Genomic DNA, 23,756 nt, shown 5'->3' on the forward strand with positions numbered 1-23,756 from the left:
TTGTCTACAAATAGTTTAGCCTTAAGTTCCCCACAAACGTGCTTTGTGGAGTGGGCAAGGGGGCTACCCCCCTTTTTGGCTGTGTCCCAGTTTTCTAGATGAGGTGCTGTCCGCACTGGACCCTGGTCCTGATGTGTGGCAGCGAACTTCATTGCTAGTCCTGGTCTCTCAATGGGAAGAGTAAATTACATTAGGCTGACTATTTATTCCTGTCACTGTGCAGTTAGCATTGGAGAGAGGCCCATGGGATGGGTCAGGACAGAGTAGGTATCTCTAATATCTAGTAAAAATTCAGTTTTGTTCCTTCCTACCATGTCGAAGGTGACCTGAGGCTCCACTGTTGTGACCGTGGTGGATTTCTCTAGGACTGGAGTTTGCAAACACTTGGGCCTCTGTTGTTGGAGGAGAGAGCAGCCCCTTCATGAAAGGCTTGCTATGTGGGGTGAGGGCTTATGAGGTCTACCCCTCCCCAGCTTCCTAGGGCTGGATGGACACTTCCGGTGGCCTCCCTTCTACAGTATGTGCATTGATTATGCCTCAGTCCTGACAATGCCACTTATGGCCAACCAAGATCGAGGTCCTCCAAGCCTGAAAAGTTTTTATTGCCTAGGGTCACCTCGAAACGATCCCTATATTATGGCAGCTAAACTTTGTGCCCTTTTTGGATGTGGTTCCATAGTGTAACGGTTAGCACGTCTGCTTTACATGCAGAAGATTCTAGGTTCCCGCCCCAGTGGAGCCACAGTCCATGGTCTACGGCCATGCCACCCTGAACAAGCCTGATGTCTGATCTCGGAAGCTGAGCAGGGGCAGGCCTGGTTAGTACTTGGATGGGAGACCACCTAGGAAGACCAGGTGCTGTAGGCATAAATAACAATAATAAAATAAATAAATTAATTAATTTAAAAAAAGTTTGCATCCTTTTTGTACTCTGCTTCCCTCTCTACCCTGTCTCAGTCATTGGACACCTTAAAGACCTCTGGCACCAAGGCAGCCTGCAGGGTTGGGGTCTAGGCCCCAACTTTTGGAGCTTTCTTTGAATATTGGGAACAGACTAAGTTATGAACTGTATAGCCAGGAGAGTCTGGCCCTCAGACTTTGGGCTAATGTTAGTATATTCTCTAAAAGCGTCAGAAAACTGGTTAAAGCAACATAAAACACAGAATTTATTTTGATTAAGTACTGAATCCTTGTTTCTACTCAGAAAACTTTTCCATAACATTAGTAGCAGACAATAGTTTAAGAAACATTAAAACACAACTTTAATTTTGCATTAGCTTACTTTTGGCATTTAAATGTCCAATCTTGTTTAGCTTAATCACATAAAATTTCCTCTGAGGATTTTTTTTCACAAACCGTCTGCCACTTTCTTCATTCCTTCAGTTTGACTCTTCTCACTCATTCAGAAATAACCAGCTTTAAAACAAACACCTTTCCTTTAATTTCCTTCAAAATAAATCTCCATACTTTATACCTTCTGTTACCAAAAACACATTTTCCTTTCCATCATAATTAGAATTCTTAACTCAACAACCATATTACATATAAATAACACTGGCAAATATAGATCAGAGGTCATGTAAATACTCATATTTTCCCATCATCAGTATTTGTAACTTCCCTGAGGGTGCTTATCTAGTTTCCTCAGGGAGCGATGAAATAGATGGGGTCCACAGAGAACTGAGACTGCCTCAGTCGTAGGGTGAAGGAGGAGGAGAAAACTCCTGATTATTTTGAGATCTCCAAAAGGTTCTCTTATCATTGGGCCATCTAATAAGTCTGGGCCTTGGTAAAAGAGCATAGAAACTTGTACATAGGGGACTTCTTCCTATTTTCCAATTTCAAGGAGGGTCAGGGTCCTATCTGGAGGATATAGTATTGTAATTTAGTGAACCGTTTACAGGTCAAACTTTTTGATCCCCCTCCCATCGTTAGTTCGGAAGGAGGAAGGTCCCCTACAGGTCCTCACTGCCGCTGTATTTCACTGGCAGCTGGGCTGTGGGGCTGCGATTTGGTTCCTGCCTTCACTGCGGGGTACAAGCTGAGAAGTGTTCCTGCTACTGGTGAGGAAGGAGGAAAGAATATTCCTCCCTAATTGGGAGTGGAACCTGGGTTTCTGCGGTGAGAGCACCGAATACCTAACCACTAGACCACCCGGGAACACAATCCTAGCTGTGTCCGAATCTGAAAGTATGTTACCCTGAGAGGATTGCGTGTGCGCCTCGTGGTGTGGTGCTAGTGCCGCTTGGAAAGGCAGTAGGGGGACGACGGATGGCATCACGGACCTGGGAGTTCTCTCCGGGGTGTTAATGAGCGCCCGTTTGATTTTTTTTTTTTCCCGAAGACTTTCTGTTGTGTGGATTCCTAGAGTAGGGGCTCCCATTCTCCCCGCTTTGTGGAAAGCCCTGACCTTTGTCTCACTCCTCACCCCCCGGAAGACCCTGACCTGTGTCTTCTAACTGAAGACTAGAAGCTCCCTATACCGGACATCTAATACCAGAAGAGGGCCAGTTTATCTCACAAAGGGGTCACTTTAACTCCACAATCTCCTGAATAACCCTTTCTTGAAGTTTTTGACCATCATGGCCAGGAGAGTATGCTTTCTCTGTGTACCCCCCATGCCTCGCATGACAGACAATAGTCACGCCACATGGAGGGTTGGGGGATAAGGTCGGGGAAACTTTGGAGGGGACGTCACTCGCTTCGCTGTTTCCAGCTGCTCCCCTTATGGGGATCTTTCAGGCTCCTCTTAGCAATTGGTGGGTTGGTATAAACCCCCGACCCAGATCACTGGAGTAGACTCCTCACGGAGATCCAGTGACACCACTCTAAGCCATATGAAGTTCCTCACAGAACCATGGATAGGGGCTCAACTCTCACTTCGCAGCAAGGCCACATCTCAGTCACTCAGCACTCACTCTCTTTCATACAACCTCCCACCATTCTTTAACCTATCCCATGAAGAGTAAGCAGTCGCTCCTCTTAACCTGTGGAGGACACTCAGTTACTCTCTGGAAGGGGGTCGGGCTTTCCTTTTGCCCAGTGTTAACCAAACATATTCCACCTTCCGCCCTACGTACCTGTGAGGTCACAGTTTCTCCTAACAAATTGTAAAGTACTCAGATGACCTCAGGTGATGATCAGTTTCCCCTTCTGCCTTATGGGGCAGAACCTGAGCTAGCTACTTTTTGCCTGGTTTTTCCTTACCGTGGTCCTGACACATCCTGGTTTTCTCGTTCCTCCGTTGTCTGATCTTTGCAGGGACTGGCAGCTGGGGTTCCCCTTCCATCCTGTGAGGCATCCACATGGGGTAATCCCTGGTGCGCACTCAGCCCGTGTGTCTACAGGGTGGGTTGGGTTTCCCCAGTAGGGTACCCGAAGTCCGCCAAATGTGGGCGCCATTCCTCCACACTTCCCAGCCAATGCACCAGAAATCTCTTGCAGGAAGTGACACTTGATGGAGGAAACTGGATGCTCAGACAACTTTGTTAGAGGAAGGAGAATTTATTGCTGGCAGAGCGTGTGGGGCTTAACAGAACCAAAGCACGAGCTCCAAGAATTCTTAAAAGTAAAAATTCTCATACTGTATATAGGTTTTCAGATGTGCTGGTTCTTTTTTTTTTCTTCAGGTATGCAGTTATTTTATTTCAAATGGTGATAGTTTTATCACTTCTTATTCAACTTTTGTTTATATTTTTTTTTCTAGTTTGTACTTCAGTTCTCTCACTTGCCTAATTGTATTGGTTGCTACTTTAGTACAGTGTTGATTGGCAGTTGTGCTGGTTGTCATTCCTGTTGAGAACAAGCCGTAGTGCCTTCAGTAATTTCCCAGTAAGCATCATGTTGGCTTTGATCTAGCTCACCATCTTATGTTAAATAATTGTTGATTCTTGTTTTGTTATTTTAAACCAACAATGAATGTTGAATTTTGCTTGCTTTTTCAGCACCTTCAGTGATGAATATGTTTTTCCCCTTTAGGCATATTATAGTAAGTTACATTAATAGCTTAATATTTGAGTCATCTTTGCACTTATGGATCAAACATTGCCTGGTCATAGTATGGTGCTGGAAACTGTCTGCCAAGATCAGAGTTAGGATTTTTTGCAATTGATCTTTTTTACTTGAGATTAGTAATTTACTGTCTATCTACTTTCCTCCTTCCTTCCCTTTATTCCTTTTTTTTTTTTTTTTTTGAGATTTAAAGGTTTGGTGGAATTCCTTGTAAAACAGTCTTGATCTGGTGCTTATTGGGGGTGGATAAAGTGTTTTTACTCCCTACGACATTATTTTATTTGTGCAAATATATCTCTTTAAAACATTCATTTCATGATGTCAGTATTGGTAAAATTATTTTAGTAGAAAACTATCCATTTTTCTCCAGATTTTTATTAAATTTATTTGCATTGGTCTTTTTGCAAAGTTTCTTCTTATGATTTTTATAATTTTCTATTTGTTATTTTTTTTTATAAACTTTTATTTTCATTATATGTGGGCTTTCTCTCACCTTTGTTTTTTCTTAATTGGTTCCAGGATCCCTCTCAGATACCAAAATCCTTGGATGCTCAAGACCTTTATATAAAATGGCATAGTATTTGCATGTAACCTATGCAATACTCCTATATACTTTAAATTATCCCTAGATTACTTATAATATCTAATACAATGTAAATCAATGTAAATAGTCATTATACTGTATTGTTTATGGAATAATGACAAGAAAAAAGTATACGTTAAGTGCAAACAATCATTGTAGGCCTAATCGCGTAGTACATGTCAGCAACAGTGTTAACATTTTTTTCAAATATTTTCCATCTGTGGTTGGTTGAATCTATAGATGTGGAACCCGCCATATATGGAGGGCCAACTGTAGTGGGGGTATATAGGTATTTAAAGTAAACTTTACCCTTTTTTGTGAAAAAAAAAATTTAAAAAGTTGATTGTAACTCTTAAAATGTGCCAGCTGAAGAAACATTAATGAAAGGGTTGGGAAAATGAATAGTTTTATAACTCTCAAGACTTTTTTTTAAACTAGGCAATCATGATTGAGTTGCTCTTAAGCCAATAGAGATGCTAAATCAGCATTTATTTTGAGCACATTTCATGTAACAACAAAGCATCAAGGGTGATTACTCTTTCTGAACCTGGAGTAACCTGCAAGATGCATGGGAAAGCTGCTTTTGCCTCAGAGAGAACTTCGAAGAGTTGGTATACTGGCAAGAAATCTGTGTGCTGAGGTTATATAGTCATAAACTGGAGAGAATAGCCTCCTCGGACATCTCAGATTTGACTGAATTATGGAACTGGGGAAGCATTGAGTGGACCAGCTGTTTTTTGTTGAGCTTATCGTGGAATTCCTAACTAAATAGAGATCAGATGTGTTCCAGGCTACACAAGATTACTGGCTCACATTATGCTAAGTGAAATAAGTCAGAGAAAGACAAATATTATATGATTTCATTTCTATGTGGAATCTAAAAAAAGCTGAACTTGTAGAAACAAATAACAGATTGATGGTTGCTAGAGGCAGGAGGTGAGGGGGTGGTGGGAGAAAGGTACAAACTTCCAGTTACAAGATTAATAAGTCCCGGGTATGTAGTAGTGTGCAGCACAATGACCACAGTTAACTATATTGTTTTGTATATTCGAAAGTTGCTAAGAGAGTAGTAGATCTTAAAAATTTTTACCACAGGAAAGAGAATTGTAATTATGGAAGGTGATGGAGTTAACTAAACTTATTGTGATCATTTGGCAACATATACATATATCAAATCATTATGTTGTACAAATACAGTACTATACATCAATTATATCTCAATAAAACCAGAAAAAGAGAATCTTCCCCGAGTTAAAAAAAAACATAGAGGGAGTGACCTGAGTTACAGTTTTCTGGGAAGGATGATCAAGCCTAAGTCAGTTAGCGACAAGTGCATATCTAGATTAATGATAGATGGAGGCCACATATAGGTTTTTCTGCATTAATTAAAGTTCCATTTCTTCCCTTAAAGATAAGAGAAATACTAAAATAAACTGCTATGCAGGGCTTTCTGTTTAGCTAGAAAGAATGGTGGCTGATGTGGAATTGATGAGAAAGATCTGACGTATTTGGGGTTTGTCCAAGGGCAAATGTTAGACAGAATGGCATGGAATTTGAGGTTTTAGGATATGAGGAAGCATTTAGTTTTAGAGTCATGGACAGATGTGGTTTCAAATCCTATTTCTGTTGTTTATTCTCTTTGTGACCCTGGGCAAGTTACTCAATCTCTCTGAGACTGTTTTTATCTGTAAAATGGGATAATAAATAATACCTCATAGGATTATGGGGATTACATAAGTATATATGTCAAGGGCTTAACACACAGTCTGGCATCAGGAAACATTCAGTAAATGTCAGTGGTCTTCCAGTTTAGGAAGGAAAATTTAAAAATATTCACAGGAAGGATAGATATGATTGGCTAGAGCCCCTAATAGGAATTATAGCTAGAAATAGAGGAGATTCTTAAAAGTGATATTTTTTCTAATTTTTTAAAAAATTGAAGCATAATTTACATACGTTAAAATGCACAAATATCAAGAGTTTGGATATGTGAATTTTGGTGTATTTATAGACCTATGTGACTACCACCAGATCCATCTAAAGAACATATCCACGATCTCAGCGTTCTCTCAAGGCCCTGCTCAGCGTATATCACACATCCCTTGGTCCCTATTGTAACCTCTCCTGATTTCTGTCACGATCTGTTGGTTTTTCCTATCTTTGAAATTCACATAAATGGAATCATACAGTATGTGCTCTTTTGTATCTGTTTTTTTTTTTTTCACTCAGTATAATGTTTATATGAGATTTCTCCATGTTGCATGAATCAGTGGATTTTAAAAAATAACTGTGGAGTATTCCTTTTACAAATACATAATAATTTGTTTACCCATTATTATGGGATTGACATTAGGGTTATTTCCAGTTTCTAGCCTTTAGGAGTAAAGCTGCTATGACCATTGTTGAACAGAGTCTTATGAACCTATTTACTTGTCTTCTTGGGTACATACCTTGAAGTGGAATTGCCAGGTCATGAGGTAAGCAAGCATTATGTTTAACTTTATTATTAGAACTTACTAAATGGAGTTCTATCCACTTGCTCCACAGCCTCTTTAACACTTAGTGTTTTTGGCCTTTAAAATTTTACCATTCTGGGGTGTATAGTAGTATCTCATTTTGGTTTTTAAAATAGCATTTTAAGTACTTTTTTCTTACTGTACAAAATAATACATATACTTTATTAAAAAACTAGATTTTGTAGAAGTATGATAATTAAAAATCACCATATGAAATCCCAGTACCCAGAAAAGACCTAATATTTTGACATACTTTCCCCATTCACATATATTTTTTAAAATGTAGTTGATAGCTTAGTAGTTGGGCTCTGACATCTGAATTTTTATAAATTCCAAAAATATTCCAATAAGCAGCCATCCTGGAGAACTTACTGAATTATTTCAACTCCTTTTTCCCCCTCTCCCATATATTTTAGTGCCTGGCCTGGTGACTGAATGATTGACTGACTGAATGAATGATTATTTTTGATTTAGATGAAGAAACTGATCCCCAGCTAGGTTAACTTTTCAAATGAATTTTTCAAAAGGATTTTTAGAAAATAGCATTTATTTTTAAAAAGTAAAGAGAATAGTACAATTAATCCCTTGTATCCATCATCTAAATTCAACAAGAATTTTCTTCATGTATCCTTTTTCTTCAGTTTTCTTCTGTGGGAGTATTTTTTAAATTGAAGTTTTAATGACAGATACAGTATGTGAACAATGTAGAAAATTAGAGAATACAAACAATTAGAAACAGCATATTCTCACCTTAATGTATAGTCTTTTTGGAAGTATCTTAAAGCCAATTCTAGATATTATGTAATTTTATCTATAAGTACTTAGGAGCGCATCTCACACAGTTGACTTTTTTTTTTTAATGCAACTCTGATACCATTATCACACTTAACTAAGTTAAAACAATATAATGGAATTTTTTTTTTTTTTTGCCAAGGGAATTTTTTGGACGTGATATATCTAGAGCTTAGCCTTGCAGTGTTATAGCTAAATTATTGTGGAAAAAAGGTGGCATAAAGTGGACTGGAAACCTGTATAGTAGGTGACTGTGTAGTTGATGTACTGATGAATTTATTAATATGTGTGGTGATTAATGAGTTGGAGAAGAATAAGGACAGAAATCCGTTCTATGTTTCAGGGATCTGTCCTTGGCCCTGGCTTGTTAGAATTGTATAAAGACCTTATGATCTTTAACTACATCTAAGTGATTGCTTAAATATGGGTCTTGTCTCTTTGGAGCTTGGTATTAAATATTTCTGTTTCTTTAATTCCAGAAGCACTGGTTCACCCTACTCCCCAGCCCCCACCACATACAATTTATCTTTCCAACTACTTTACCTTGGTCTCTTCTTTAATCAGGCCAGTCACATTTATGGATCAGAAAAGAAACTGGGGCATGGGAGGGAAGAATGTAAGCCTGGCTTCCTTGCCAAGGGCCAGAGGCCCTCAGTAGAGCTCCTTGTGCCAGGTTAAGGACCTCACAGTCAACAGTGGGTTCTGGGACAGGTGACCAATTGCTTAATAATTGGGTAGGGAGATATAAAGTTAACTTTTTTTTTTTTTTTAACGGAAGTAGTATTTATTGAATCCTGTAATGGGTAAATCACTGAAATAGGAGATTCACAGGTATTGCCTGCTTCAATTCTTTTTAAAAAGAATGTGGTAAGAACACTTAACCTGAGATCTACCCTCTTAACACATTTTTAAGTGTGCAATACAATATTGTTAACTATAGTAATATCGTATAGCAGATCGCCAGTAAAATATTTTAAAAACTGAAGCATAACATATATAGGCAAAAGTGTAAAATTATTAAGTGTATGACTTGGTGAATTTCCCAAGGTGAACTTAGTTGTGTATCTCTTACCTAGATCAAGAAATAGAACATACCAGTACTCAACAAAGTTTCCCTAATGCCCTAAGTCCCTACAGAATGAGGAAGTATATTTTTGTTAATTCCAAACTAGACTTAATTTAAAAATTCTCTATAGATACAGTGCTAAAGGAGATTTCTATTTCATGGTACTGCCACTTTATGATCACCTCTGTTTTGAGTTAGTTAGGCTTATGATTGGGTAGGATTCTAGCTTAAACAGACTAATTCAAACAAAGTTTCCATGAGAGAGTGTGTTTTGATCTCTGAACTTCTGACTTTTGGAATACAACCCATTGATAGGTTAAGGATCAACTTCTATGTATAAGCCTATTATATCCAGTTTTGATCTGTCATGGACCCTGATTTTCCCTAATTACCGACCTAGAAAGTATGCTATACAACTGGAGAATGGGAAAACTAGCGTGATTTATAAATGGGCAGTTATTTCTGGAATTCACTCAGCTAATTTAGAGTTAATTATATTTGAGATGGTTTTAACTTCAGCCTTCATTTCTTTTAATAGGCCTTTCATAGCTGGTATTATTTATGTACCAGTGACTTGCTAAAGGCACAGGGGCACAGGGCAGCTTGTGCAATTAATCGCTTTCATTATATAGAGATAGTTGTTCTCATTTTATTTTTATCCGAGCATGGACCTTGTCGTGTTGGGCAAAGCATTTGGTATAAGGACAAAGTTCAAATGTTTATTATGGCTTTATTTTTTTAAAGCTGACTTGTGAAACAAAGGAAATATTTTCTAGAATCAGTGTTTTACCAATTTAAGAACTGTGAGTAGCTCTGAAAGATAAGGATGATTAATTCATTAATAATAATTGGGTTTCTTTAATGACAATAAAAACCAATATCAAAATTGGGTCTGTGCTAGTTAAATCTGATATGTATATATATCTATATTTTGAAGACTATTGGTCCATTTATGAATGTTTCTTGGTGCCAAAAGAAATATATTCACTTTTTCTGTACTTTGATCCCTGATACATGGTGAGTGTCCCCTATATGCTGACTGAATTAAATAGTTTTTTTTTCCTGTTAGAAGTTTATACTCAGTCATTCTGACCCTTAAGGGTCAATATAGTCAATATATTTCAGGAAGGAAGTAACATTATTCAGTCATGCTTCTTTTGACATCTAATTTTATAACACCCATTTTCAGATTTGCTCTAAACTGTTACCTGCTCTCTTACAATAGAGATCTTCAACTTAGGAACAACTGTCAGTTCCATGTAATGATTTTTCTTTGTTATTGCACCTCTGTAGTTACCACTTAGTTTAATAAATAAAACTTCACAGAAGCAATCCAATTCTCCCATGTATCCCTCCCTGAGTCCGTTACCCTGCCAACCCTTCAAACTACTACTCTGATTTTGGTGTTTATTATTTTTGTGCATGTTTTCATACTTCACCTATTCATGTATGTATCTTTAAATAATACATTGTACTTTTTGCATTATTCAAACTCTATAAAAATACCTCTTTCCATTCTGAGTTGTTTGTTTATTCTGATGTTTACATAATATCTAAGCTGGTAATTGTTCTGGTTAATTTCTTTTAACTCCTGTGTAGGATGTACTGTATATATCCATTTTTAAATATGAGCTGCCTTTTATTATTCATTTATTTGAGATAAAAATGTCATGTAACAATTAGAATAACATGATTCAATATTTGTATGTATTGCTATTTGTTCATCTATCTAATTTGATAGTTATATATGTCTACTTGTGCACAATTTTATAAGAATCTCTCTAGAGTATAAATGAAAAGATCTTCCTTAAGGTGGAATGCCAAATAATAAGTGTGGAAGGAATGAAGGAGTGAGAAAATACTATTTTAAAAGATACATGGTCCCAATTTATTCAGGCAAGAATCACCATAGATGCTAATACTATTTCGTAAAAGTTTGAGGAGCAGGATATTTCCATCGTCTCAAAGTATCTCTCTTTTACAGATAGTTATAGATAATAAGTGTCTACTTATTAATAAAAAAGAGAAAAACAGTAACTTTACAGTGGAGAAAACCAGTAAGCACTAAGTACCTTCAACTGATCAAAGTTAAATGTTGCCAGTCATGGGACTAACTGAGATCACGCACCTCCTGACATGATGCACTGAGAAGGATGTAACATGAGTTACACAGCATTTCTGCCAAAAGTGTATACAACCTGTATCTAATCATGAAGAGATATCGGATTAACCCAAATTAAGAGACATCTACAAAATAAATGGCTAAATAAATAAATAAATCGCTTATACTCTTAAATAATGTCAACGCTTAAAAAACAAAGAAGGGCTGGCAGCCTTTCCATATTAAAGGAGAGTAAAGAGACTTGATCTATAAATGTAATGTGTAATCCTGTATTGAATCGTGGACCAGCAAAATATCCTATGAAAGATATTATTGGGATAATTTTCAAAATTTGATTAAGGACTGTAGATCAGATACTAGTATTGTGGTCATGTCAATCACTGAAGTTTTCCTGATTTTGATAATTGTACTGTGATTAAATAAGTGAAGTTCTGTGTCCTAAGAAAATCTCTGTTGAAATATTTGGGGAAAAGGGTGTGATGTCTGCAATTTATTCTCAAATGGTTCAGGAAAAGTATCTTTTAATACATACAGAGATAGAACAATGAAGCAAGTGTGTCAAAATGTTGTTAATTAGTAAATTTGGGTGAAGTGAACTATTGTTGCAACTATTCTATATATTGGAAATTATTAAATAAAAATCTTCCTGAAGTATATCTGGGAGTGGAGTTGCTGGGTCTTGGGCTATGGATACCTTGGAATTTACTAGACAGTACCAAATTGTTTTTGAGTGTGGTTGTGCTAATTATATTCTCATTGTCTCAAATCTTCACCAACACTTGATATTATTCAATTTAATATTTTTATCAGTCTTTATGGGTATGAAATAGTATCTCATTGGGGTTTTAGTTTGCATTTCTCTCATTATGGTGAAGCTGAACATCTTTTAAATGTTTAGTCATTAAGACTTACTATTTTTATGAACTACTTGCCGTATTCTTAGCCAATTTTTTTGGGGGGGGGGCTGGGTTCTTTGACTTTTTTTTTGTTAATTTTCTGTATGTCTTAATATATCCTGGAAATTAATCTTTTATCAGTTAGGTGCTTTGCACCACATACTTTTGAAAGAGGCTTAACAAAAATATAAAATTGAGTTATATTTCATTGGAGTTACCCAGAATAAAATAGGTCAGGGGGCAGAGAAAATATTGCACATCAATGTGTAGAGGCTAGGGGGCTGGATTCTGCTTGCAAGTCTTTTCTCTCCTGGCTCCATTAAATAATATGAGGCAACTTGAACTTGCATTTTTATCTCTGGCCCCTCTGAAAAAGGTTATTTTTAGAAGTCCTTCCCACTGTCTCCAGTGTGTTTCATTCAGAGATTTAATAATTTGTTCTTCTCTCCTCTTTTAGATTAAAAAAAAATTGATATATTGCTAAATAATGAAACTGTACTGTTAAATATTGTTCAGTACTTGAATTGAGTAACTTGCTGTAAGAGGAATAGCAGTGCCAAGACCAAGAGGGCATTTCAGTAGTGAGACTATTTTGGTTCATCCTCTAATACTAATTAAACGTTTTCAAAGATGGTGGAGAAAGGTTAAACCACTTCGTCTTAACTATTGAAAAAGATCATTCAAGATCTTTATTGTGCTAATTCTTAAGGCGATTAGGTATTAGCTTTATATGTGGGCAAAAAAAAAAACAAAACCAAAACCAAAACCAAACCCAAATACCCCTAAAAAATCTCAAAAGTAAAATCATAAAACTTTAGCTTTGAAAGAAAATAAAGATTTTCTTTATTTCCTCTCCCCATTTTATAAAGGAGGACACCAAGTTAGGTGACTTATCTATTAGCCACAGTCAGAAGCTGGTGGTTGTCCTAAACAGAACTTGACTTTGGACTCCAGGTCCTCTATAACTTTCTACTCAAGAGCATTATGCTGCCATTCCTTCAAGAAAACTGGTACACTGTAGCTCCTTAGATGGATGTACACGCAAGTTCTCCAGAGAATGAATCTTATAGCATTCTCCACTTTCCTCTTTGATTTCCTAGGAACCTGGGAAGTGAAAAAATGAAAGGGGATCTTCTTTCAGGGAATTTAACAGCTTAATCTCCAACTCAAAAGAAAAAACTTTTCTAATGTAGGAAGTAAATTTCTTTGTAACAGACCCCAGAAAGACAAATGTATGGTCATATCACCGTGTATATAGCTACTCTTTATTCTTCGAAGATCTTCTCATCTTTTATTCTTATTTAGTGGTTAGAACTTTATGCTATGTTATACTACTTTAGAAATCTTTGAATTATTTTCTTTATGGAAAATAACAATAACAGTATAAAGAGGAACATCTAATCCCAGAGATAACCACTTCATGTTTCCTCTTGACATTTTTTTCTCTATGTACATATATTTTATAGAGTTAAACTATATAGTGTTAGATCTTGCCTTTTTCACTTAACATTACTTATTAATGGGTGCATTATATCTCATAGTGTGGATCAGTTATAATGAAAATGCTACAGTGAAACTCTTGCCTACATTTCTGATTATTTTCTATGACAGATTCCTAGAATTAGAATTATTGAATCATTATCAAAAGTATATTTAGTTTCCTCATGGTAGATTTTGATGAAATTCTTATTAGTTCCACACTCATACAAATTGAATATGAAGGTACCTGTATTATTTCTGTCACTGAAATTTATCATTAAACAAAGATATTGCTGATTTGATAATGAAATAGGCCAGTCTTCGACTAATTCACATCTTCGATTTACTAATAAAAAGGTTTTAATAAATTTATTAACTATATTTCTTCTGCAAATTTAGTTCATGAACTTAGCTTACTTTTCTAAGGGGCCTGTGTTTTTCTTATTAGTTAATTTTTATATACTAAAAAACATCAACCGTTTGCCATTTGTGGTAAATACCTTTTGCCATTTTGCTTGCTTTTTGGCTTTATGGTTTTTATAAGGGGAAAAGAGAAGTCTTTATTTTTACACAATCTAGATCTATACTTGGAGAGAATTTGTTTCTGTGAGTTCTTTCTCTAATGGGGTGTAGGAGGAAATACAAGCAAGAGGGTTATTGAGGACCAAAATTCCTCAGTAATGAATTGAAATCATTGAGTAGAGACCATTTCATGCAGACTCAGTGATTTCACCTCTTTTCCCATTTGTAGTTGCTTGTCTTTTATTTCTGAAATCTGTTACCCATTAAATTTATTTAACTGTCTTCTGCACAGTTGCCCTTTTGGTTAGTTGTTCTTATGTCCTATAGCATTTTCTTATGTCCTGATGCTTTCTTTTAAGGTATTATCCAAAGAGATGAGTCACCCATGGAAAAAGGGCTCTCTGGTCTGCGAGGAAGGGACTTTGAGCTGTCTGACGTGTTTTATTTCTCCAAGAAGGGATTGGAAGCCATTGTGGAAGATGAAGTGACCCAGAGGTTCTCCTCAGAGGAGCTAGTTTCATGGAATCTCCTTACAAGGACCAATATCAATTTCCAGTACATCAGTCCACGGCTCACCATGGTGTGGGTAGTAGGTGTCATGGTACGCTACTGTGTTCTACTACCTCTGAGGTATGCCTCCTGCCCATTTCTGATGACACAATTGCTTCAGCTTTCTTTTAAAGTTATGAATGTGGCCATTTAAAAAATGGCCACATGAGAATATTATGGTACTGATCTCACTCCTTTCCACTTAGAAAATACCACCAAATGTGACCTTTCTAGGACAGTATTAAGTATCTATTCTACTTTCACATTTTTTCCTAAATGAAGGTATGTATTCAGAATCCAGTATATATCAGTTTTGGATCCATGTTACTCTTTCAGTCATAGATAATTTGAGGATGAGAAAAGGGCAGCCAGAAAAGAGAAGAGAGGATTTACAGTTTCACATTCACCTGTGTGTCAACCAAACTATAACTTCCTCTCTTTCTGGTCTATAGCAGTTCATAGCTACAGAGGGAAGAAAAAAATTCTAGGAGTGGTTACCACATGGGGGAGACACATTCAGAAGAGTAAATTTGTTTCATTCATTTCTGTTATAATCGCTCACTTTTCTTATTAAAAGTTCCCCACCTGGGAACTAAGTTTGGTTCTGAGTTTGAGAGCCACCTGATGAAGAGGTACCCTCAAGCCCAGTTGAATGGAACTATGGTGTGGAACATGGAGTAGAAGAGGTGACACCGGGTAGTGGGATAAAGTGCAAGTGACCAGGGTCTTTTTAGCATGGTGGTAGCAGGTAGTAAGCATGTCACGACATCACTCTCGATTGTCTTGCTTCATTTCCCTGGATATGGCCTTGGCATCCTCTCAGTAGAGCTTTTCAAGCAGTTATTACCAGCCAATAAAATTGACACATGAATTGGAAACCCTTGACCATCTCTAGGATGGCCTATACTTGCCTCATTCAGATTTATTACAAGGGAAGAGATTGCTTAAGTATAGGCAAAGGCACATATTTAAGAAGCTCTTTCTATTTCCTTATGCTCATGTTGCCAGTGTCTAGATGTTGGAGCATGGTACATCTTTTGGGAATTGTTTCAGCTGTGATAACAAAGTGAAATTCAGGGTTTCACATACATTTTTGCTTGAATTTTAAGACAATGTTCCCAAAGTGGGGTTCATGTAACTCTGGGGATGCCCAAGGCCATTGGTGTGCAGGAAATACTTGAGCTTTTATTTATTAGATGTTTCTAGTCTATTTATAGTTAAAGCTTCCATTTATTCTGTTTTTATTCTTAACAAGAAATAAAACTTCAGAAAAATTGAATATATAGATTGCTCTTATAGCTTCACTTGGTCCATGGAGCAGGCACCTTATCCAAGGCAACCTGAGAGAAGAGTGTGTATTTTACAACACAGATTACTTGAGATCCCTCATTTGTCGGTTAGTTTTCACCTGCCATGGGTGCCCAGCAAATGGTATTATGATTCTGTTATCTAGTTTAAACTAAACTAATACTCACAAGATAGATAGTGACATAAAAGATTCTTGCAAAGCAACAACAGATTTAAGATGACCCAATAGTGTAAGTGCCCAAGAACAAAAAGGAAATGGCAGAATTGAGACTCCTCCTCTTAGTGTGTACTTTTCATTATGAAAGAATTGCTTCGTGAATGGTTTTTAAAAGGAGCTGCTACAAAGTGAGCATTTAAAAACAGATTGTGCTAAAACTGATTGTGTTGATGGTTGCACAACTCTGTGAATATGCCTAAAACCACTGAGTTTTAGATTTTAAATGGGTGAATTTTATGATATGTGAATTGTAGCTCAGTAAAGCTCTTAAAAAAAAAAAACAATTTGTGGCTGAAACCTTAAGTCATCTGTGAGAACTCTCATGTTGGCTCACTTAAACTGGGAAACAGAATCTTCTGGCCTGTTAATCTAGCAAATAAAAACTTCCAATCATTTTGAACACAGTTGTTAAACATGTTAAAATGTAATCCCTTCTGATTTAATGTGTTGGAACAAGTAATTCTTATTAGGGCAAGAAGGCAAAACATTTTAAAACTTTTGCATAATTGATGGCTGAGATTAAAAACTTCTAATCAGTGACTGACTTGAAAGTATGGCATCTAAAGAAAACTGAACTTGACTTTCAAATCACTATGCCAAAAGGTGTTAAACCAAGAATTTTAACAAGGTATTTATAAGGAAGCCCTATTTATTTGAAAAGATTTAAAATCTCAACTTTTTCTTTGAATAATTCTATTTATATTTCTAAAAATGACTTTTGTTTTGGAGTGATTGGAAGGTATATTAAAAGCACTTTTCAAAAATGAGAAGGTGTCTATGTGGAGATCATAAGTATTATCAGTCATCTGGTTTACTAATTTCCAAGTTACTTTGAACCATATAAAAGGACAAGTTAGATTTGATTTATAGGATTCCTACATGGTGATATAATTTGATGCTCTTATTATGAAAGCGCCTTTAACTTATAACTTTTTTGTCATTTGCTATAAATTTTAAACTCTTTTGAGAAAAATTTGAATTGTACCTTTTTGCCTCGTCATTAAAAAACACAGAAAAACAAATTATTTTCAGACTTTTGCAAGATATTTCCTTTTACAACTATATCACGCAACACCTGAAAAAAGAAAAAAAAGATGATTACTTAAACTTGAAACAACTCCTTTATACAACATAAAACCTTTTTCTCATGTTATACAAGAAGTTAATATGTATATTTAAAATAATTCATAATAATTTAACAATTAAAATAAGAAAAGTAGAAGGGACGACTTTTGATTTATTCCCTTCACGAGCCTGCTTAATCTTCTGATGATTATATAGATTGAACTTGACAGTTTTGTGGACCAATTTCCAGGCCTTCTCTATATGCATCTATAGACCAGTTATATGCTTGCTGTTATTTTGAAAATGGTATCATTCTCTATATATTATTTTGAAACTGCGATTTTCTTCTCTCAAAATGTACCAAGGACCATTCTTCCATGTCAGAATCTACAGATTTACCCAATTCTTTTAATGGCTGCACCATATTTCATAACGTGATGCCCCACAACTTATTTACAATTTCATTATTTATGAACTTTTTAGGTTATATTCCTTTACCCCTACTATTCAACCAAACTTTTGCATTACCTTTTCTTTTTCAGGGTAACCTTGGCTTTCATTGGGATCAGTTTGTTGGTTATTGGAACTACACTGGTTGGGCAGCTACCAGATAGCAGGTGAAATGTTTCCTTCCACTCAACCAAAACAGGCCTGTCTCTTTTCTTAGCTGTGTCCACAAAGAGAATATTTGTTTGATTCCTGTGTATTTCATCCAATTTATGACCTCAACACGCTTGTTAAAATACTGCTTACTTCAGATTCTTAGTCTTTATTTGATTTTCCGTCATATTTTCATATAAATCGTAAGAAGATGTTTTTTTCAAAGGAGAAAGAAAGAGAAGAAAGAAAATGGACTGAGGAACTTGAAGAAAACAAGAGAGTCCTCTAGTATTGTCAGGCTAGTAAGACTTAGATCAAAGAAGCTCCAGCTTATCTTGGAAGTAGGGAGGGAGCTATTTTCAGTTAGCGTTTTGTTTTAAATGCCTTAGCGAGACTGTAAGAACTGAACTGTGCTTGTGTTTCAGATCACAGTATGCTGCTGTGAAGGAGCACATTAAAGCTTTTACTGTATTGTTTCTTAGGAGTGCCTAGAACTGCACAATAAAATGTTTTCTCTTTCCTTCAGCCTCAAAAACTGGCTGAGTGAACTGGTCCACCTGACTTGCTGCCGGATCTGTGTGCGAGCCCTCTCTGGTACCATTCATTATCACAACAAGTGAGTGTCTGCTGGCTTCACGCCTGCCTTTCTCTAGGTAAATCCAGTATGTGATTGACAGAAGTGGGTGGGAGGAAGCAGGTGAAATAACACCTCCTTCCTCCGTGTTCGCCTTTACTGCTTACAGCATCATAGACATAATGATGCACAAAAACACTTTTAAAAAGCAATCCATTTACAGAAAGAACATACTAGTAAACATGTAATGGGCATTTATGGTATGTGGGCCAGACCTGTGCTTCTCACAGGTCATCTGTATGAGAGGTGCTGTTATCTTGTTTTATAGGTGAAGAAATGGAGGCTCTGGAATTAGTTGTCTAGGGTCACGTAGCTAGTACATGGCAAATTTTGAACTGGACCTGTCTGACTTAAGCAGTGAGGAAGGTGACAGGCCTGTTGTGTGGTGGAAGGGGGATTAGACTTGTAGTCTGGAGACCTGGTTTCCTGTCTCAGTCCTGCCATCTCTGAAATTCTGTAACAGGACCTTGCAACAGGACACAACATTTTAAATCATAGAGGATAAAGGTAGCTAAATGAAGTTATTACCTCACCCTTAAATCATAGAGGATAAAGGTAGCTAAATGAAGTTATTACCTAAGTAGAAGTTGTTTTGATTGTTTTTGAGTTATTTTCTATTAAATAATTTTATTTGTTTATTCTTTTTACATTTAACATTGTTGTTTTATAAGCTCTAAAACAGGCCTATTTTTTACTGACTGGATCTTTCTGTCTCATTTGTAGACGGGAAACATTTTATCATTTGGCTTTTCCATGTGTTAACTAACATCAAAGGCCCCTTATTTTCTAAAATTCTATGATTTTTGTGATTAGGCTAGGAATTTTGGGGTGAGGAGTAGAAGAAAATGCTTTGGTAAAAGTGTGAATAGAGGAGATATCTTTTACAGAAAAGGTGCTCTAATTACATGGAGAGAAGTTTATAACTTTTTATAGAATTGCTTCTAATTTTAGAGGACACATGCTAAAGTTGTTATACATTTGTTCCCCTTTCTTCTCTGTATAGGCCCAAAGAAAACTACTTCATTAGTGTCAAATATTGGTTGAACTCTAAGACAGAGATTGGCAAACTAAACTATTGACCCATAGGCCAAATGGGGCCTGCCATCTGTTTTTTGTAAATAAAGTTTTATTGGAACACAGCAATGCTCATTCATATACATGTTATCCATGGCTGCCTTTGTGCCAAAACAGCAGAGTCCAGCAGTTTTGACAGGAATTGGCTGGCTTGCAAAGCCCCAAATATTTACTGTCTGGCCTTTGATAGGAAAAGTTTGCCAACCTCTGTTTTAGGGGAATAGGGGAGAGGAAGGAAACTATATTAAATTTACTCTGTGGATCACTATGAAGCCTCTAAAAGTGATGCTTATGAAGGTAGAAATAATATGAAAATATGATAAAATAAATGAAACTTAAATATCACAAAATTTATTAAAGTTGTGGAATCTTTGTAATTCAGTCTAATATTTTAAAATTATTTTTTTATCATAAAAGGAAAATATGATTATTACTGAAAACAACATAATAATATGTAAAGGGAAGATCAAGGGCTTCTTCTCCTATATTCTTACCCCAACTCCAGCATTATAGCCTAGAGATAACCTTTTTAAGATGGGCCCATTTACATCAAAACTTTATTTGTTTAATGGAATTTTTTAAACAGAATGAAACCTCTACATGCTGTTCTGCCAAATAGTGGCCATTTTTCAAAGTTTAGTGTTTACCATTGTTTATAATTGCAGGCAATACAGACCCCAGAAGGGAGGCATTTGTGTTGCCAACCATACCTCTCCAATAGATGTTTTGATCTTGACAACGGATGGATGCTATGCTATGGTAAGATCAGCTCAGTGATATTTTAAGGAGTTCTATGTTCTGTGGATTGCTCAAACTTAATTTATTTTGGCACACGTTAGAAAGTTAGTTTTATGTTAGAAAGTGACCGAGTTATACTATTGTAGCTATATGTTATGTAATATATTTACATGAAACTATATAGTGCAAGAAAAAGGAAGAAAATAGCCATTATATTTAAGGTAATAAAAATTTTACCTTACTGAAATGTAGATATACTTAAGTTTGATAGGACTTCATAAAGTTGATTCCATTTTACTTCTAAAATCCCTAAGATGTTTAATAACACTCTGAGACATTAAAGTCTTCTTCCTTAGTGCTGTTCAGATCTCTTACTAGAGAGTTAGTTCTGTATTCCTTTAGGGAGTAATATACGATTAAAAAAATCTGGCTCTATAATGAACATCAAGAAAAAAAGGCAAATATTTATACCACATTGCCTTTCTTAGTTCTTGCTTACAGCTCCAAGGGGAAAGAAATGAAAAGAAAACACTACAACAAGCCATAAAGCCCACAGTAAAATCAAACACCTCAAAAGACCTTTTCATGGGATGAACCACGTTCCAGTTTTTTTTCTAATCTGTGTTTTCTATTGCCCTTAAAAACTTGTCAAGGTTTCCTTTACCCTCTTTAGGTCTGAGTCAGGTAAATTATGGATTAAAAATGTCCTTTCCTGTGGTGGTCGATATGCCTTATGATCTGTGAGATAGTATGATAGAGGGGATCCTGGAGAATCTTCTTTTCATATCTCATGGTGGTAGCTTGGGCTTCAGGGGGAACAGATGGATTTTTTTTTTCACTTGTCAGCTTCAGTGACTGATAGTCATGGTCAAGTGTGCTTTTCTGGGAAGGTATAGAAAGGGAGCCATTATTGATTAAGTGTCTGCTGTAGGGAGGAGAGTAGGAAGTTCCGGCGCTCGTGCTGGTATATGACTATCCATGGGTCATACAATCACTGAGAGGGTTTCGAAGACCTTTGTAAAAACTTCTCACTTACTGCCAGGTATTCAATCTGTCTAAAATATAAGTTCAGATACATAACTCATGGGCAACCACATTTTAACACATTTTAAAATTTCTCTAAGTTGGGCTCTTTCTGAATCTAAGGCAGTTTTAACCAATAGACATGGGAATTGGCAGTTCTAATGATTCTCCCAATTGCTCCCTCCCTCCCCTGACCCTCCACCTAGCCAACATATTAATGCTAACTGCATTCCTTCTGCCGTGCTCCCCATCCCCGTGACCATCCATCAGCTACTGATTTGTTCTTCTTCACCCCTTCAGCCCCCCAAACCTCCCTCCCCTCTGTCTGTCACCAAATTGTCCACTATATTTGTGAGTCTGTTTTTGATTAGTTTGTTCTTTTTATTCCTTAGATTCCTCATATAAGTGAAATCATGTAGTGTTTATCTTTCTCTGTCTGACTTAAATTACTTCTAGGTCCATCAAAGCAATATCTTTTCCTTCCCCTTCCTTCTAGTCTAGGTGTGTCTTTTAATCTGAAGTGAGTCTCTTATAGGCAACATTTAGGGGTCTTATTTTCCTTTCCATTTATCCTATCTATCTTTTAGTTGGAGCACTTAATTCTTTCCCATTTGAGTACTTATTGATAGGAATGTAGTTGTTACCATTCTTTATTTCTGTTTTTGATACATGTTTTTTCTTCTTAGAGAACCCCCTCCAACATTTCCTGTAATACTGGCTTGATGGTGATGAATTCCTTTAGCTTATTTTTGTCTGGGAAGCTCTTTATTTGTCCTTCAACTCTAAATGATAGCTTTGCTGGATAAATTATTCTTGGTTGTAGATCCTGGGTCTTCATCCTGTTGAATATTTTTTGCCAAGCCCTTCTGTCCTGCGTAGTTTCTTTTGAGAAATCAGCTGCCAGTCGTATGGGTGTTCTCTTATGTGTAATTATTTGTTTTTCTCTTGCCGCTTTTAACATTCTTTCTTTGTATTTAACCTTTGGCATTTTAATTATGATGTGTCTTGGTGTGGGCCTCTTTAGATCCCTGATTTTTGGAATTCTCTGAGCTTCCTGGAGTTTTATGTCCATTTCCTTCACCAGGTAGGGAAGTTTTCCATCATTATTTCTTCAAACAGCTATTCGACATCTTGATTTTCTTTGGGTACACCAACCAGATGGATTATTGGAGCCTTAATAGTGTTTCATATGCTCCTTAAATTATTTTTATAGTCTTAGCATCTTCTCTCTTGCCATTCTGATTGTGTGTCCTTGGCTATCCCATCCTCTAGATAGGGCATTTGATCCTCTTTTTTATCCACTTTGTTTATTCCTTTGTTTATTCCATTTAACTTCTCATTTCAGATAATGTGTTCTTCATTTCGGACTCGTTCCTTTTTATAATTTCCATTTCTATTTTTGTTTTTTATTTCTTTGTTGAAGTTCTCTATACTTCTAAAAGTTCATTGAGCATCTTTATAACCAGTGTTTTAAACTCTGCATCTGTTAGATTACTTGACTCCATTATATCTGGATCTCTGTTCTGTTCTCTCTTATGGTTTCTACTTCTTTGTCTTCCCATTTTGGCTGCCTTTCCGTGTCTGTTTCTATGTACTAAGCAAAGCTCTTAAGTCTCCCGGTCTTATTAGTGTGGATTTGTGAAGTAGGTGTCCAGTGGCACAGTCCTGAGAGGGGTTCAGCTGCAGGCCAAATTTAGCCCAGTCCTCTGCCCCTCCGTGACCATCTGTTAAGATTCAGCAAGCAATCCACAGATGCTGTGCTTATAGTTCCTTCAAAAGGCCACACCAGAAACCGAGGCCAGCTGCCTCCAGTGTGAGTCTAGGCACTGCTCAGTAAGGAGCACATGACTCGCTGAGGATATACCTGGATATGGTTGGGGTAGGCGAGGTTTCAGGGAATCCTCTGGGCAGAGCGACCTCTGTTATCCAGTTCGATGAGTCATAGCTATGGCGGCACTGTGTCCAGCACACTGGTAGTGGGGAGGGCTCAACAAGGAACAATGCATATCGCTGGCACTTCTGTACAGAGCGAGTCTCACTTCGGCCCTCACTCAACAATGTCTCCCTGTAAGTCCCTGGTGCCCCCGAATTGGCACTGGTGCTCAGAGCGAGCAGGTCCATCACCATGAAAATCCGCTTGCGGACACGGCCCCTTTAAGAGGCGTCTGCCGCTGCTGCAGCCTGCCTCCTCAGCGCTGGAGACTGAGCAGCCCCGCGTCCTCGCCCCGTCCCTCCTTCTGCCGTTGCAGGGTGATTTCTTGGATTTCTCCCTAGTTGTATGGCTTGTTCATCTAGATCTCAGGTGATTTTTCCTTGCTGTTGCTCCTTATTTCTGTCACAACTTTGATTTGGTCGCCAGAAGGATGAACAGAGCAGAGCCTTTATCTATGCCATTTTTTTTTCCTCTTCTGAAAGTGCGGGCTTTCTTAACAGCTATGTTGCCTGGTAAGGGTGGTCGTGCCTGTGCTTTAGGAGCAAGATGGTGAACTGCTCATTATCACCACCCCTGGAAGGTCTTACAGCGGTCAAACCTGATCAATTGAGCATATGAAACATTGATT

The 23,756-nt window shown here is 36.9% G+C and overlaps 1 protein-coding gene and 1 pseudogene across 2 annotated transcripts in view; both read left to right on the forward strand.

Moving 5' to 3' along the window:
- GPAT3 (glycerol-3-phosphate acyltransferase 3) overlaps positions 1-23,756 on the forward strand; it is a 77,449-nt gene that overhangs the window by 23,143 nt on the left and 30,550 nt on the right. For both annotated transcript variants that reach the window (XR_005649217.1, XM_039845632.1), the window contains exons 3-6: positions 14,347-14,617; positions 17,669-17,743; positions 18,253-18,342; positions 20,100-20,193. Coding sequence is in view for 1 of the 2 variants with exons in the window: in XM_039845632.1 (XP_039701566.1) it covers positions 14,347-14,617; positions 17,669-17,743; positions 18,253-18,342; positions 20,100-20,193 (530 nt within the window). In the remaining variant the exon portion in view is untranslated. The remainder of the gene's footprint in view (positions 1-14,346; positions 14,618-17,668; positions 17,744-18,252; positions 18,343-20,099; positions 20,194-23,756) is intronic.
- LOC120588615 (uncharacterized) lies at positions 752-867 on the forward strand (annotated as a pseudogene).

Source organism: Pteropus medius, unplaced genomic scaffold (assembly GCF_902729225.1).
Source record: "Pteropus medius unplaced genomic scaffold, Ma_sr-lr_union100, whole genome shotgun sequence".
Classification (NCBI taxonomy): Eukaryota; Metazoa; Chordata; class Mammalia; order Chiroptera; family Pteropodidae; genus Pteropus; species Pteropus medius.